Raw genomic sequence first — 16,709 nt, forward strand, 5'->3', positions numbered from 1 at the left:
CTTTATGCATTTTATTGCAGTGAAAATGACACCTTTCATCCAAGCAACCAACACCACGAGTGTGCTCAGCCGGCACATCTCAATAAATGAGAATATTGTACAAAAGTGATTTGATTTCAGGAGTTCATTTCAGACCATTTAAAGACACATTACGCTTTTGCAGGCTGAACCAATAACCGTTTCACAGTTTTTCCGCATTTAATTATTTTTTTTATTAGCTGGAAACTATTCTCATCAACATTCTTGAAATACTTAAGTCATTGTCTCGTCAGTCTACGGAATATAAAAGTTACACATTTTGAATTAACCTCAACTTCACTTGTTTCTACTGCCATTTTCAACACCGCCACCTGGTGGCAGCAGCGTGACATCACGGGTGACTTGGCTCTCTGGTAAAACCATCGAAGAAGAAAAAGCCTGGTCACTGCTGGTGGAGGCGCAACCGAACCTCTGGCCTTCGTCGACTGGGTCCTTCGTCGGCTGCAGACGCTTCAGTTGGACACAGCTAGTGTTTTGTGGGGCGATCTCGCTACAAGAAACCGGTCAAAAATGTTGAATGAGTTGGTTAGGAGGCGACTAACGGCGGCAGCTGATGAATGGATGAATATTCGCGTTGTTTGAAAGAGCGAAAGCGTCCTAAGAGGAGGAACTTCCTCGAACAACAGAGAAGGAGCGACATCGACAACAACTCGAAGCTGTGTGCAAGACTCCCATCGTTTTGCAAATAGAAGGTATTTTTACTAACCTATCTTTAAAACATTTAAAAATGTTGTTGCGTTAAATGCTTAGAATATGTGATGTGTATACGGTGGTGTGAAAAAGTGTTTGCCCCCTTGCTGATTTCTCGTTTTCTGCATGTTTGTCACACTTTAATGTTGCAGATCATCAAACAAATTTAAATATTAGCCAATGACAACACAACTGAACACAACATGCAGTTTTTAAATGAAACTTTTTAGTATGAAGGGAGAAAAGATCCAAACCTACATGGCCCTGTGTGAAAAAGTGATTGCCCCCTAACCTTAATAAGTGGTTGGCCCCCCTTAGCAGCAACAACTGCAATCAAGCGTTTGTGATAACTTGCAATGAGTCTCTTACAGCGCTGGGGAGGAATTTTGGCCCACTCATCTTTGCAGAATTGTTGTCATTCAGCCACATTGGAGGGTTTTCCAGCATGAAGCGCCTTTTTAAGGTCATGCCACAGCATCTCAATAGGATTCAGGTCAGGACTTGGACTAGGCCACTCCAAAGTCTTCAGCCATTCAGAGGTGGACTTGCTGGTGTGTTTTGGATCATTGTCCTGCTTCAGAACCCAAGTTGGTTTCAGCTTGAGGTCACCAGCAAGTTCTCCTTCAGGATTTTTTGGTAGACAGCAGAATTCATGGTTCCATTTATCACAGCAAGTCTCCTAGGTCCTGAAGAAGCAAAACAGCCCCAGACCATCACACTACCACCACCATATTTTACTGTTGGTATGATGTTCTTTTTCTGAAATGCTGTGTTACCTTTATGCCAGATGTAATGGGACACCCCCTTCCAAAAAGTTAAACATTTGTCTTAGACCACAAAGTACTTTCCCAAAGGTCTCGGGATGTTTTCTGGCAAAATTGAGACGAGCCTTAATGTTGTTTTTGTTCAGCGGTGGTTTCCATCTTGGAACTCTGCCATACAGGCCATTTTTGCCCAGTGTCTTTCTTATGGACCCTGACCTTAATTGAGGCAAGCGAGGCCTGTAGTTCTTTAGATGTTGTGGGGTCTTTTGTGACGTCTTGGGTGAGTCGTTGCTGCGCTCTTGAGGTAATTTTAGTTGGCCGGCCACCCCTGGGGAGGTTCACCACTGTTCCATGTTTCCGCCATTTGTGGATAATGGCTCTCACTGTGTTCGGAGTCCCAAAGTTTTAGAAATGGCTTTATAACCTTTTCCAGACTGATAGATCTCAATTACTTTCTTTCTGCGTAGGCAATGAGGGGGACAATCACTTTTTCACACTGGGCCAGGTTTGGATTTTTTTTCTCCGATAATAACTTTAAAAAATCATTAAAAAACTGCATTTTGTGTTCAGTTGTGTGGTCATTGACTAATGTTAAAATTTGTTTGATGAGCTGAAACATTTCAGTGTGATAAACGTGCAAAAAATAACAAATCAGGAAGGAGGCAAACACTTTTTCACGCTACTGTAGAGCCGCCGAGATCGAAAAGCGGTCGGTCAATGATTAACCACTGCATTGGCCACCAGCAGGGGGTGCCTCAAATCACTTCAAATACTGGTTAACCACTGGATTAGCCACAGCTTTTACTGCCTTTAGTAATGCTAATGTTGGCTGTGGCTGCACTCGTGTAAACAAAAAAAGTTTTATTCATTCACTCTCACATTCTCCTCCATGTTCACGTTTCCACTCCGCACCGCTCCTCACCTTGCCCTCCCAGCGACAGCTAATGTGCTCCATTTTCCTGTCTCCTCTCGGCTACTCGCCTTGCCCTCCCACAGAATAACAGCCAGTCCGTGTCCACTTCAGGCCTAACAATGAAAACATGCAGCAGCTGAACTCTAACGTTGCTGCCATCACAGACACTCCGAAAGACAGTTTGCAGCTGCTTAGAACCACGATGGTTCGAAGTGCGATGCTATCCCTTGCTGCGCTGCAGACTGGACAAGACGGTGCCAGCATGTACAATCACATGCAAGCACCCGTATCGAATGGAACCCCAGCCTACATGCACACACCATACCACCCTACAGACACAGGTGGGCGATATACTGCACTACATGCCCCACATACCCCACATGCAGCAACTGGTCAGGACCGCTACTCCTACAGGAGAGCACTGCTGCAGGAGGACGACAACATAGACTTTTCTGAACACACTACATATGTATATATTCACTCACAAAAAAGACCAGCATTAACAAGTCCCTTCACTGTGAGCTGAGCTTCAGCTACCTCAATCGTCACCATGTATTTATATATATGTTGTGATTTGTGTATATATTTTTGCTTCTACATATATTTTAGTGTGTGTATTTTGTAGTTTACATGAGTATTTTAATACAGCATGTGCACATTTTTCATTTTGTGCAATTAAGGAAAGGCAAGGAAGGTTGCAGTTATTTGTTTATTTACAGCATCAAAACAAACAAGAATATACAAGCCAAAGTAGCATTACAGCAAATATTAACAAAGAGTTTGTTCAAGGGTCAAGGAACTCTGTGGCCACTCTTCTGACTCTCTTTCCCTCTGCCTCATTGCAGTCGGTCAGGTAATTGTTGCACTGTATGGAAGGCTGTACTTCCTGGTCACGTTGTATGGTGCCAGTTAAATAACTCTGTACATCCATGAATCGGTATTTGTAGTCACACACAGCTTGTACATTAGCGAATGTTTACCCTTTCTGTTGATGTACTGCGTGGCGTTGGAAGATGGCTGCCTGATTTCAGTGTGAGCCCCATCCATCGCTCCTAAACATTGTGGCATGCCGCATACACTACAAAAGCCCAAAACAGGCTCCTCTGCCTTGTGTTCAGCAAAAGGTAGCTTGATGTATTTTGGACTGAGGTGGACAGCGATGGCTTTGCGTGTCTGTCTTACCACAATAGATGCAGCCTGTCGCGACAGTCCGAAGGAGTTAGCGGTATTCCTTAGCCTTCCCTTCGCTCAAATAATACAACGTGCATGCAACCTTTTTTAATGGTTCCATTGCTTCTCTCGTGTTTGTCGTTTGGCCTTCAATGTGAGGACAAAGTTCTTCACTCAGCGTCACTTTAGGTGCTCTATTTGTCGTATAGCCTGTCTACATGGCAACTGCGTTTTCAGATTTTCCCACTCTGCAAGGCGTTCTCAAAAAATACCGTTTCAGGTCACCCAGAACGCACGCTGTTCCTGTGTGGATGAGAAACGACAAAATACTTTGCTGTTTTGACCTGAAAACGTTCCCGTGTGGAACGGCTCTGAGAGTTGTTGGTCCATCCGTCCATCCATCCATTTTCTATACCACTTGTCCTCACTAGGGCCACGGGTATCCTGGAACCTATCCCAGCTGACTGGTCCCCAGCCAATCGCAGAGCACATACAGACATACAACCATTCACACTCACATTCACACCTACGGACAATTTAGAGTCTCCAGTTAACCTAGTATGCATATTTTTGGAATGTGGGCGAGAACCCACACATATTGTATAAACTCCACACAGAGATCGTCCAACAGAGACACGAACCCACAATATCCTGACTGTGAGGCCAACGTGCTGACTGCCAGGCCACCGTGTGGCCTTGCCAATCCCATGCATGAGAAATATACATTTTAAAAATGCCCCGACGGCACCACTGATGAAGGTAGAGTGATATGCCGTCTTTGTAAGGAGTTTGCTTATTACTGAAGCAGCTCAAGACAACAGCTCTCACATGCTACTCAATTTTCACGTCTCCTCACCCCTATTCATCGCTTCTCACCTTGCCCTCCCAACAACAATGGGAGCCTTTCAGCTTATGCTTAACAAGCCCAAACACAAAGACAGCCAATCGGTGTCCACTTCAGGGTGTGACTGACCGTTGTTTTCCACCCCCAACAGCTCAAGCACAGGAAGCGCAAAGCATCAAAGGGGATTTTATAAAAAGGCAACTCGCATGCAGAAACAAGACATAAAGAAATAGATTAAGAGATAGATAGATTAACAAGAATTAGATTAACAAGATTGAAAAACATAACACACTCAATATGACTGTAATAAATTACCGCTTGGTTATTTTATTCCAGGAATTTGGACAATAAGAATGAAAAATGAGCTGCTGATTCAGGAGGGGATTTCACGTCAGCTGACCTAAGTCACGTGACAGCTACTGGTTGACGTTTTTGTGATGTGGGTTACACAAACAAAACATCCAGAAATGCAATGAAAAGTTCAGGACACGCAAAAAAAAGTTATACTTTTATGCCAACATTTTTTTTTTTTTTTACAAAAGCAGCATTTTCTTTTCATAACTTTAGATGTTTGCAAATCTTTTTTACAATTTACATTTTTAATTTTCAAAGAAGTCTTTTTTGTTTGCAAATAATAAGCATTCAAAAAGCACATTGATCAAATGTCCACTCTGTAAAATAGCGCTGATTGGACAGACAGATAATCACTCGTTTATCACGATTAATTGATTCCAGACCCAATTGTGATAAGCGAATTTCTAAATTGGATATTTTTGTAGTTACTGCATAGAAAACCTGTTTATGACCTTCTAAATATGAATATAATATAATAAAATATAAATAATAAAATATAAATATATATTTTAATCATTATTAGTCCTATAGACATGAACTAACACCCCTATAGTCACCTTTACACTCTTATTCCCCAATATAGAAGACATAATAAGAGTAAATACGCCAGGTAAGACATAATTAAGACTTTCGTTTGTGTGTGTTGCTATAAATGTGTTCCCTGCGGGACCTGAGAGGCGGGCACAAAGTGACGTCGGGGGTTCGGAGTTTGTTTTTTTTTTTACCCCTGTCCTGTCCAGCCTTTAAAGCAGATACCCTAGTGATGATAAGAGGCATAGAAAATGGGTGGATGGATGGATCTTTAAAACCACAGAAAAGTACCCGTTTATTTTATCATAGACTTTGGCAATGTGTATTTCTTTTGAGGTTGTTGACGAAAAATATGACAAAAATGATTTGCTGATGAAATTAACACTACTGAAGTGTGTTTGTGTCCTGCAGATGATTTGTCAAGAAGAACGCCCCCCTCCACCGCAGGAGGGGAGCTCCACTTTGAAGCAGGAAGAGCCACATCCCCTTCACGTTAAAAAGGAGGAGGAGAAGCCACAGCCCCCCCACGTCAAAGAAGAAGAAGAAGAGGAGGCACTCTGGATCACTCAGGAGGGAGAGTTTCTTCTCGAGCCAGAGGAGGCTGATATCACCAAGTTGCCGCTGACTGTTGTCTCGGTGAAGACTGAAGACCATGACGACAAACCACCTGAGTCCTCACAGCTTCATCGCAGTCCAAGTGAGGAGAACAGCTGGGCGGAGCTTCCAAGCAGCAGATCACCACAACACATGACAACAGAAGCTGATGGAGACCACTGTGGAGGATCACAAGCAGACAAGCTCTTAGCTCCACTATCAGATAGTGACGACACAACGTCACACTCCCCTGAAGATGAAGACCAGGACAGCGCCCAGGAACCTTTGAGCAGCGATACAGACTGTGAAGGTGATATGAGGACTCACACTGACAACAAACACTCTGAATGCTCAGAAAAGAAGACGGGTAAAAAACCTTTCAGCTGCTCAGTTTGTGATAAAAGCTTTTCTTATATGAGTGATTTTTCTCGACACATGGCAACACACACAGGAGAGAAACCTTTCATTTGCTCAGTTTGTGCAAAAGGATTTTTTCAAAGGTGTGATTTGGCTCGACACATGCGGACACACACGGGAGAAAAACCTTACTGTTGTTCAGTTTGTGGCAATACATTTTCTCAGAGGTCAGCTATGACAACACACATGAGAACGCACACAGGAGAAAAACCCTTTAGTTGCTCCGTTTGTGGCGAAAGATTTGTTCAAAGTACACATTTGATTGTACACATGAAAATGCACACTGGAGAAAAACCTTATAGTTGTTCAATTTGCGGCGCTAGGTTCTTCCGACAATCGCATGTGGTATCTCACAAGCGGACGCACACGGGAGAAAAACCTTTTAGTTGTTTAGTTTGTGGTCAAGGATTTTCTCAGAAGTCCAGTTTGAACAAACACACGAGAACACACACAGGAGAAAGACCCTTTAGTTGCTCCGTTTGTGGCAAAAAATTTGCTCGAAAGGAACATTTGACTGTACACATGAAAGTACACACAGGAGAAAAAGCTTTTAGTTGCTCCATTTGTGGTGCTAGATTCGTTCGAAAAACGCATGCGGTATCACACATGACAACACATGCAGGAAATGAAACCTCTTAGTTGCTCATTTGGTGGGCAGAGCTTTTCTCATGAGCACAGGTTGAACACACTTCTTGCCCGCACGGGAGACCGACAACTGTCTCGTGCGCCTCCATTTTCACGTCTCCTCGCCGCTACTCACCTTGCCCACCCACCTACAATGGGAGCCTATCAGCTTAAACATGCACTTGTGGAGTCCCTTTGACAGCCCACATGCAGACACACTCTGTGACCTGCACAATTTATGCTAAAATATTAAATAAATAAAAAAAGATACTACCAACAAGTAGCACATACGGCGGTTACTATTATAAGTAGCCTGCACAATACCTACCCTGACTTTTCGTTGGGCTTGAGGTTTCTTCCAGTTAGTTTTTTCTTGCGTCTGTTCCCAAAATACATTGCCATGTGGAGTTTGGTTGTTGTTTTTTAAATGCTATCAAGCTAAGTAGGAATCCCCCAGGATTCAAACAAATGACACAGTAAATGTAATTGTATGTTAAGGGCTTGGCAAGTCAATCACATGCAAGTCAACTTTTGTGTCAGGCGGTAATTCTTACTCTTTTGTGGTATGGTGTATTCGTAAGCAATATTGGTGTTATAAAATGTACTTTTTTTTTTTTTTTACTCTTTTGTTGTATAATGTGCGGAAAATGTTTAACCTTTTTGGCTGTAAAAGGGTCCTGTACCTGGTCTACCTGTTTAAAGAGATCTTTGATCTCAATGGGACAAAACCTGGATAAATAAAAGAGAAATTTAAAAAGAATTGTATGGGAAAAGGAACGTTTACAATCGCAGTTTTGTGTGGTTTTGTGTTTTTGCACTGCCCCTGCTGAATCCTGCATTACGTCAAAACTACTGTCCAGTGGACAATCATCCAATTTTTGTAGAAGTTCTTGACAGAAAAAGATTCCTTTGAACAGCAATAACTTTCAAGACAAAAAGTGCCAACATGACACCAGAAACGGTTACGTTTCGACAAATGGAGTACATGCCTGCGTCCTGGCTGCTCAGTACGATTCGAAGAGACTCACCTGTACACGGCTGTAGTCAGGTTTTATTGCTAAGCATTGCCTGTAAAATGAGTCAAGATGTGAAGATGGCACCTCTGCAAGCCATTAATTGTTTTCATTCATTTTTACCATTTTTATTCAGGTTTTACTTTAAAGTTCAGATTTTTTTGGTCTCACTTTGAACAGAAGGTACCAATTTTGTTTTATAGGCATATCACAATAAATTTGAATGTCATACAAATTCAACTTTAGAGACTAATCAAAGGCTCGTGAATGTTTGCAGTTCACCAGTAGTTTATATTGTTCAACTTTTGGACAGCTTTTCACATTTTTATTATATAATTATATAAATACATTTTTGAGATAGTTCACTCTCTATGTAGTGAATCTCTATAATATAAGTGTTTTTTTTTATTTAAATACTGAAAGATATTGAAATGAATTGAGCTGCACGTATACTTCGCTCGCACTTTAACATCGGCGCCAGGTGGCAGCAGCGCAACATCATTGCTGATTTGGCTCACTCGTAAAACCATCGAAGAAGTTTCCACTGAAAACTTTATTTAAAGTGACATTGGCAATACAGTACGCCTTCAAGAGCGTGCAATCACGTTTTGGGATCTAAGGAGCAACTATATTAAACAAACAAAGAGCATACATAAAAAAAGAAGAACAAAACACTGCGAAGTTTAGACAAGGGGTAAAAAAACTAGGGAAATATTTTTGTTTAAGCCTTTTCACAAGAAGACTTAGAAAATGAGCATGGAATCAATGCAGATTTTGCGCATTTTCATTTACGGACATTGAATTTTGCGAGACGTAATACAATGTTACACAATATTTCTTTTTTCAAGACGAAGCACACCAAATAAAATATAATTACAGCAGAGGTTTTTCTTGTAAGTGATGAAAAGCAGGTTTCAACCGGATGTGGCGTGTTGTCTGATGCGTGACTGCCGATCGGATGTAGACGCGTTTTTCGCACGCGCCGAACGGATCGTGTTTCCGGCACGGATCGGGGAGTGACCTGGCGCAGTCGCCGAGGAAAGCATTCAGAGAATAAAGAACAAAACGGTCAAAATGTCGAACCATTTGGTGCATGAGCGACTAATGGCGGCAACGGAGGAAACATTCGTGCTGTCTGAATAAACGACAGCGTCGCACGAGGAGGAACTTTCTCCAACAAATGAGGAGAAGGCGAGGCGCGACATCGACAACTGGGAGCTGTGTGCTAGACTCCCATTGTTTTGCACTTTGAAGGTATTTTTGCCATGCTCACTGACCTACTTTTAACACATTTAAAAATATTGTTGTGCTACATGTCCCTGAAATAGACACCTGTGTATCGGTCTACTACCGAGGCCACCGCGATAATGGTCATTACCGAGCAGTTCGGATGTTGTCCATATGGAAATCCACAAAAATGCTACATGCGAACGTTAGCGTACACTTACATTTCTAGGCATGATGGCGCTCTCTTTAGCTGGTAGACACAAAAGCTGAAGGTTCATAACCAATCTAGACTTATGGAAACATTCATTTTAGCTGCCGCTTGGCCTGACAATAAGGCGCTGTAAACAAACCTGGTCACGTGAGGTCCTGACCGCTTAAAAACAGATTTTCATAATAATATTAGGAGAATCATTTCTTCTCTAGACCATCCCTCTGCCTGGGCCAATGTAGGGCATTAAACTACTGTACCTGGTAGTCGTCATTGTGGGCGGAATTTCCTCACGCAACCCAACGTGAGCTGTCCCTTTATGCCACGCTCTTCTTCAGCAGATACTGCATGGAGCTTTCTAGCTGTGTGTCGGAGAGACAGCGCCTAAAGTCCACACTTGATGTCCTTCCTCTCCCGCGCATGCTTGACCAAAGTTAGACGCAAGGTGCATTCAGGGACATGGGGTCATTGCAGTATTTATTTGTTTATTTGGCAAAGACTGAAAGCAGATAGAATCGTTTCATTTCTGTGAACATTTTAGCTTCGCTTTTATTCGCTGACGAATAAAGTTTATTTTGACAAAAGTTTTGTCAACGTGCATTTGTTTTGATTAGTTACCGTCTCCTTTTTCGTTGGGGGGGAAAAATTGTTGACGAAAACTATGACAACAGCAAGACAACAACTATGTCAATGAAATTAACACTGCTAAAGTGGGTTTGTGTTGCTTGTGTCCTGCAGATGATTGGTCATCAAGAAGAACGTCCCCCTCCACAGCAGGGGGAGAGCTCCACTTTGAAGCAGGAGGATCCGCAGCCCCCTCACATTAAAAAGGAAGAGGAGGAGCCACAGCCCCCCATTGTTAAAGAAATAGATGAGAAACTCTGGATCGCTCAGGAGCGAAAGTGTCCTCTAGGTCCAGAGGAGGCTGATATCACCACGTTCCCACTGACTGTTGTCTCGGTGAAGACTGAAGACCAGGAAGACAAACCACCTGAGTCCTCGCAGCTTCATCGCAGTCCAAATGAGGAGAACAGCTGGGCGGAGCTTCCAAGCAGCAGCAGCTCACCACAACACATGACAACAGAAGCTGATGGAGACCACTGTGGAGGATCACAAGCAGACAAGCTCTTAGCTCCGCTATCAGATAGTGATAACACAACGTCACACTCCCCTGAGGGTGAAGACTGGGACAGCATCCAAGAACCTTTGAGAAGCGATACAGACTGTGAGGGTGGTAGGACGACTCACACTGACAACAAACACTCTGAAAAGAAGACAAGTAAAAAACGTTTTCAGTGCTCAGTTTGTGATGTAAACTTTTCTTATCTGAGTGATTTTTCTCGACACATGGCAACGCACACAGGAGAGAAACCTTTTCTTTGCTCAGTTTGCGCAAAAGGATTTCTTCGAGGGTGTGATTTGACTCGACACATGCGGACGCACACAGGAGAAAAACCTTACAGTTGTTCAGTTTGTGGCAACACATTCTCTCAGAGCTCCGCAATGACAACACACATGAGAACACACACAGGAGAAAAACCCTTCAGTTGCTCTATTTGTGGCGAAAGATTTGCTCAAAGTGCACATTTGATCGTACACGTGAAAATGCACACCGGAGAAAAACCTTTTGGTTGTTCAGTTTGCGGCGCTAGGTTCTTCCGACAATCGCATGTGGTATCTCACAAACGGACGCACACGGGAGAAAAACCTTTCAGCTGTTTAGTCTGTGGTAAAAGATTTTCTCAGAGGTCCATTTTGAAAACTCACGCGAGGACGCACACAGGAGAAAAACCCTTTAGTTGCACCGTTTGTGGCAAAAGATTTTCTCAGAAGGGACACATGATTGGACACAGGAAAATACACACAGGAGAAAAAGCTTTTAGTTGCTCCATCTGTGGTGCTAGATTCTTTCGGAAAACGCACGTGGTGTCACACATGAGAACACACAGAGGGGAAAAAAAAACTTTGTAGCCCATTTGGCTCACACACACATGCGGACTCACACTGGAGAGAAACTTTTTGCCTGCTTTGTTTGGCCCTCCGGGTACTCCGGTTTTCTCCCACATTCCAAAAACATGCAAACAGGCGACTCTAAATTGTCCGTAGGTATGAATGTGAGTGTGAATGCTTGTTTGTCTATATGTGCCCTGCCATTGGCTGGCCACCAGTCCAGGGTGTACCCCGCTTCTCGCCCAAGTGAGCTGGGATACAGCATACCCCCGCAACACGAATGAGGATAAGCGGCATAGAAAATGAATGGCTGGGTAGTTTAGCAACACATTAGCAACATGTTCTCCAGAGCTGCAACAATTAACCGATTCATTGATGATTAGCCGCGTAACGTCTGCCTTCCATCAGCATGTCCAGAAGTCCAACGTTTTGTGCAGTGGTTAGCATCATCCCTTTTGGGTGCAGAATGTTTCGTCGACATTGTGGGTTTTGTCGGGGAGAAAGTGTTCAAACATGCAAAGTTCAGAGTCTCTGCAAGCTTGTTTGCTAGCGATCAGACAACGGGAAACACGAAAGTTCGGCACAAAGGAGATTGATTGACAATGGTCTACAGCCAATCAAGACGCAGAACACATAATGCACGTTCATACCCTGTAAAAAAAAAAACACAGCCACGATTGAACGAGGGAACACTGTAATCGTTTTTTGATGTAAAAATGTAAATATCCTCTGATTTCAGCCTTTCAAATGTGAATATATTTTAATTTCCCCAGTCGTCCATGAAAGCAGGCCCCTTCTGTTTCTCTTGTATGTTTCACAAACTTTGGAAAACAGTCGTGGTGTCATTTTTTGGGGGAAAAAGAGACCATTTTTTAGCCTTCTTCATTTCATCTGCATTACAGCCTTCACCAGTAAACTTCTGGAATAATGTATGTTGAAACTTTAGATTCCTGTAGATAAACGACTGAATCTGACTCCCCATCACAGTGATGGACATTTTTCCACTTTTCCGATATGTTGCTGACCAAACCTCAAACTCAGGGGTGTCCAGACTTTTTCTAGCAATGTGCACATAGTGAAAAATGAAAGCATGCAAGGGCTAATTTGATGTTTTTAAAGCAACTTGTGTAGATGTGCTAAGAAGTTATATTCTCCCCCCCCCCCCCAAAAAAAAAAAAAAAAAAAAAACTGCATCTCAGCTTCGTCATATTGGTGAAAAAGTGCATTAGCATGAACTTTGCTGTTTGTTCTTTTTTCCCATTTTTGCTGTTGTTTTTAAAAATGTATGTTTCATATGCTTGAATAATTTTCTTCTTAAAATAAACATTCTTTTTGTAATACTTGTAATATTTTCCCATAATATTTATTTAGTTTTTTACAGTTTTTTTAAATGTATTTTTTCTTCAATATTTCACTGCGATGCTACCAAAATTAGATTATTTTTCTCATAATATTATGACTTTATTCTTGTAAAATTGTGACTTATTTTTCCTCGTTGGAGTATGGCTTTTCCCCCAAAATATTTTGACTTTATCCTTGTAAAATTACAGCTGTGTTTTCCCCATTTCTGCTGTTGTTTTTTATTTTATTTTCCAAATATTTCAGCTTTCTTCTTGTAAATTTTCTACTCATAATTATGACAATATTATTCCAATAATATTTAGAATTTATTCTCTTAACATTATAACTTTTTCGGCAACCAAAATGTGCAAGAATTTACAAGCTTGTACAAGGTTGTTTTGTTTATTTCTCATCATTTTTGTTGTTGTTCTTTTTTTGTTGTCTTGTTAAATTATATTTTTAGAACGTCCCGCGGGCCGCACTGTTTGTATTTGGTTCATATTGAGTTTTGGTCCGTCTTGGGCAGGGGTGCACACACTTTTTCCACTGAGGGCCGCAGAAGGGAGAATTAAAGAATGCGGGGGCCACTTTTACACCAACCCATGTAGACATGCAGAGACATTTTACAATGACTAAAAACTAATAAATATAAAAAATGTCTATTTATTCATTTTATCAGTGATAAAGTGTATTATTATTGTCAACTGTTTCTCCTTTTTTTTTAACAAATATTTCAACTTTCTTTTCAATTTTTTTTCTCATAATATTACAACGTTTTCATAAAATTCTGACTTTATTCTCCTCACACTGTAACTTATACGCAACCAAATGTTCCTGTAATGGACACTTTGTTTTGTTTGTTTCTCATATTGCAACTTTTTTTCCTTAGTAATCCCTCCTTTTTCGCGGTTGATTGGTTCCAGACCCGACCGCGGTAAGTGGGATTCCTTATGTGTAAATGGAATATTTGAAAATCAGTTTCGGACCTTCTAACAAAACATTTTAGCATTATTAGAGCCCTCTAGCCACGAAATAACACCCTTGTAGTCACCTTTACACTCCTAGTACCCAATATAGTAGACATAATAATAGAAATGATGACATCTCAGACATAAATAAGTCCTAACATAGACACGTTAGCATTGACGCCGTACTTCCTGCGGTGGCTATTGTCTCATCAATGTAACATTACTGACACCTAGTGACCAGTGTAGAGTACTGTTTGTGGTCAGGGAGAGCCTCACGATGCACTTCAATAGCTTTATTAAAAAGCAGAGAACACACAGGAGCTGCTGTCGGCCACAGACTCACGCCAGTCATTCGCACTCTCCACACTGCTCACCAACAGCTTTGCTGCTAACACTCAGGTAAACAGAGTCAACTCAAGCTAGCTGACGTCACCACTGAACTCTATACCTGGAATGGTCCCGATCGCTTGCTGCACATTGGAGGCCTGAAGCCACCGGAAGTACAGAAGTCGCCATGTTGTTTCACCCAAAACAAGAAAGCCTCAGAACTAAGAGGAGTTCGAGATGCCGTCTTGTGCTGCTATTAATTGCACAAGTCGTGATACTCGTGAAAATCGCGAGAAGGGACTTACACTTCACAGGTAGGTAAATGCTTATAAATAATAAAAATAGTTTAAAAAAAGATACTTTAAATCTGTAAGCATCTTTTCTTCTAAGTAGTTGTAAATGAGCCCTTATTCTCCGTTAGATTTCCACACTGCAATGCTCAACTTCTAAAGCAATGGGTAGTAAATATGCGGAGAGACAGGTGGATTCCTGCAGCCAGATCGCAACTCTGTTCAAGTCATTTCACCGAGGAGAACTTGGACAGGACCGGCCAGACTGTTAGATTAGGACAAAATGCAGTTCCAACCATATTTGACTTCCCTGATCATCTTCTAAAGGTATGCTAGCATTTAACTTTGATACTACGTAGATCCTTATCATAACAAATACCTTGTGAACACTGAAATTGACTTGTTATGCATTGTAATTTCACACCATAGAGGTAGGAAAAACCTTAAAGTGGAGGGAAATTTTGAGATTTGGGTCTAGTAAATTTACTATGTTTCAATGGAATTTTTGTTAATTCGTGTTAATTTTTATACCGAAACATAATAAATGTAGTGAATGAAGATACATGTATGTGTATGCGTGTGTGCTTTTTTGGGTGAAGCAAGATGGCCGACAATGGCTATAAACACCCTTGTGCACATAAACTGCTTACTGTGTGTAAAAGATATATGTTTAAATATTTAAGGTGAATGGATGAAAAAGAACAAAAGCTAACATAAGAAGGGCATGCAAAACATGCTTCAGCCGACACATTTTCTGTCAAAGAAAATTATTTTTGTTTGTTTGTGTATATAATACGCATACGCAACAAAATGTTTGCCCCCTCCCTGATTTATTATGTTTGTTTTTTTTTTTGTCACACCTAAATGTTTCAGATCATCAAACAAATTTAAATATTAGTCAATGACAACACAACTGAACACAAAATGCAGTTTTCAAATGAAACTTTTTGACATTAAGGGAGAAAAAAAAATCCAAAGCTACATTGTCCTGTGTGGAAAAGTGATTGCCCCCTAAACCTAATAACTGGTTGGCCCCCCTTAGCAGCAACAACTGCAATCAAGCGTTTGTGATAACTTGCAATGAGTCTCTTACAGCGCTGGGGAGGAATGTTGGCCCACTCATCTTTGCAGAATTGTTGTCATTCAGCCACATTGGAGGGTTTTCCAGCATGAAGCACCTTTTTAAGGTCATGCCACAGCATCTCAATAGGATTCAGGTCAGGACTTGGACTAGGCCACTCCAAAGTCTTCAGCCATTCAGAGGTGGACTTGCTGGTGTGTTTTGGATCATTGTCCTGCTTCAGAACCCAAGTTGGTTTCAGTTTGAGGTCACCAACAGATGGCCAGACATTCTCCTTCAGCATTTTTTGGAAGACAGCAGAATTCATGGTTCCATTTATCACAGCAAGTCTTCCAGGTCCTGAAGCAGCAAAACATCCCCAGACCATCACACTACCACCACCATATTTTACTGTTGGTATGATGTTCTTTTTCTGAAATGCGGTGTTACTTTTACGCCAGATGTAATGGGACACAAACCTTCCAAAAAGTTCAACTTTTGTCTCGTCAGACCACAGAGTATTTTCCCAAAGGTCTTGGGGATCATCAAGATGTTTTCTGGCAAAATTGAGACGAACCTTAATGTTCTTTTGGTTCGGCAGTGGTTTTGGTCTTTTGTGACCTTTTGGATGAGGCATCGCTGCGTTCTTGGGGTCATTTTGGTTGGCCGGCCACTCTTGGGAAGGTTCACCATTGTTCTGTTTTTCACTAGTTGTGGACAATGCCTCTCACTGTGGTTCACTGGAGCCACAAAGGATTTTTTTTGCCCCTTAACAATAAAAAGTTTGATTTAGAAATTGTATTTGGTGTTCAGTTGTGTTGTGACTGACGAATATTTAAATTTGTTTGATGATCTGAAACATTCAAGTGTGACAAACATGCAAATATTTATATTATATCATATCAAATTATAATATGACTTATAAAATATAGCGTATTTTTCTTTAATATTTCAACTTTATGCTACTAAAATGACATTATTTTTCCTCATAATGTTATGAGTTTGTTCTCCTAAAATTTCAACTTTTTCTCGTTAGAATAGGAATTTTTTTTTTTTTTTACATTTTTCAACTATTTCAACTTTCATCTTGCAAATTTTCTTTCTGTAATTTTTACTTTATTCCCATAATATTTTGACTTTATTCTCGTAACATACTTGTTTCCGCAAAAAAAAGACAACTTAATTTGTTGTTTTGTTTGTTTTTCATAATATTCAGATTATTTTTATATAATCTTTTTTCTTTTATATTTCAACTTCATGCTACTAAAATGAAAATTATCTTTTTCTCATAATATTACAAGTTTATTCTCGTAAAATGGGGAGTTTTTTTCTTCCTATTTTGACTTTATTCTCGTGAAATTACAGATTTTTTTTACATTTCTGAT

General features: G+C 40.9%; 2 protein-coding genes across 4 annotated transcripts; both read left to right on the plus strand.

Moving 5' to 3' along the window:
• Positions 1–443: 443 nt before the first annotated feature.
• LOC129179600 (oocyte zinc finger protein XlCOF6.1-like) lies at positions 444–7,735 on the plus strand. Of its 2 annotated transcripts, none has more exons than XM_054773036.1 (2): positions 444–731; positions 5,699–7,735. In XM_054773036.1, exon 2 carries the CDS (start codon positions 5,717–5,719, stop codon positions 6,953–6,955), a length of 1,239 nt encoding a protein of 412 aa, XP_054629011.1. In that variant the 5' UTR covers positions 444–731; positions 5,699–5,716; the 3' UTR covers positions 6,956–7,735. The 2 variants fall into 2 exon arrangements, with proteins under 2 accessions (XP_054629011.1, XP_054629010.1); XM_054773035.1 differs by having other exon boundaries at positions 5,717–7,735.
• LOC129179601 (oocyte zinc finger protein XlCOF6.1-like) lies at positions 6,145–12,449 on the plus strand. 2 transcript variants are annotated; one of them, XM_054773038.1, is made up of 2 exons: positions 6,145–6,209; positions 10,127–12,449. In XM_054773038.1, the coding sequence occupies exon 2, from the start codon at positions 10,127–10,129 to the stop codon at positions 11,357–11,359; it is 1,233 nt and encodes a 410-aa protein (XP_054629013.1). In that variant the 5' UTR covers positions 6,145–6,209; the 3' UTR covers positions 11,360–12,449. The 2 variants fall into 2 exon arrangements, with proteins under 2 accessions (XP_054629013.1, XP_054629012.1); XM_054773037.1 differs by lacking the exon at positions 6,145–6,209 and adding an exon at positions 8,968–9,207.
• Positions 12,450–16,709: the final 4,260 nt, after the last annotated feature.

Source organism: Dunckerocampus dactyliophorus, chromosome 4, assembly GCF_027744805.1.
Source record: "Dunckerocampus dactyliophorus isolate RoL2022-P2 chromosome 4, RoL_Ddac_1.1, whole genome shotgun sequence".
Classification (NCBI taxonomy): Eukaryota; Metazoa; Chordata; class Actinopteri; order Syngnathiformes; family Syngnathidae; genus Dunckerocampus; species Dunckerocampus dactyliophorus.

Coding starts and splice junctions, on each gene's coding strand:
- LOC129179600 (XM_054773036.1), top strand. CDS start 5,717: ATGATTTGTCAAGAAGAACGCCCCCCTCCACCGCAGGAGGGGAGCTCC.
- LOC129179601 (XM_054773038.1), top strand. CDS start 10,127: ATGATTGGTCATCAAGAAGAACGTCCCCCTCCACAGCAGGGGGAGAGC.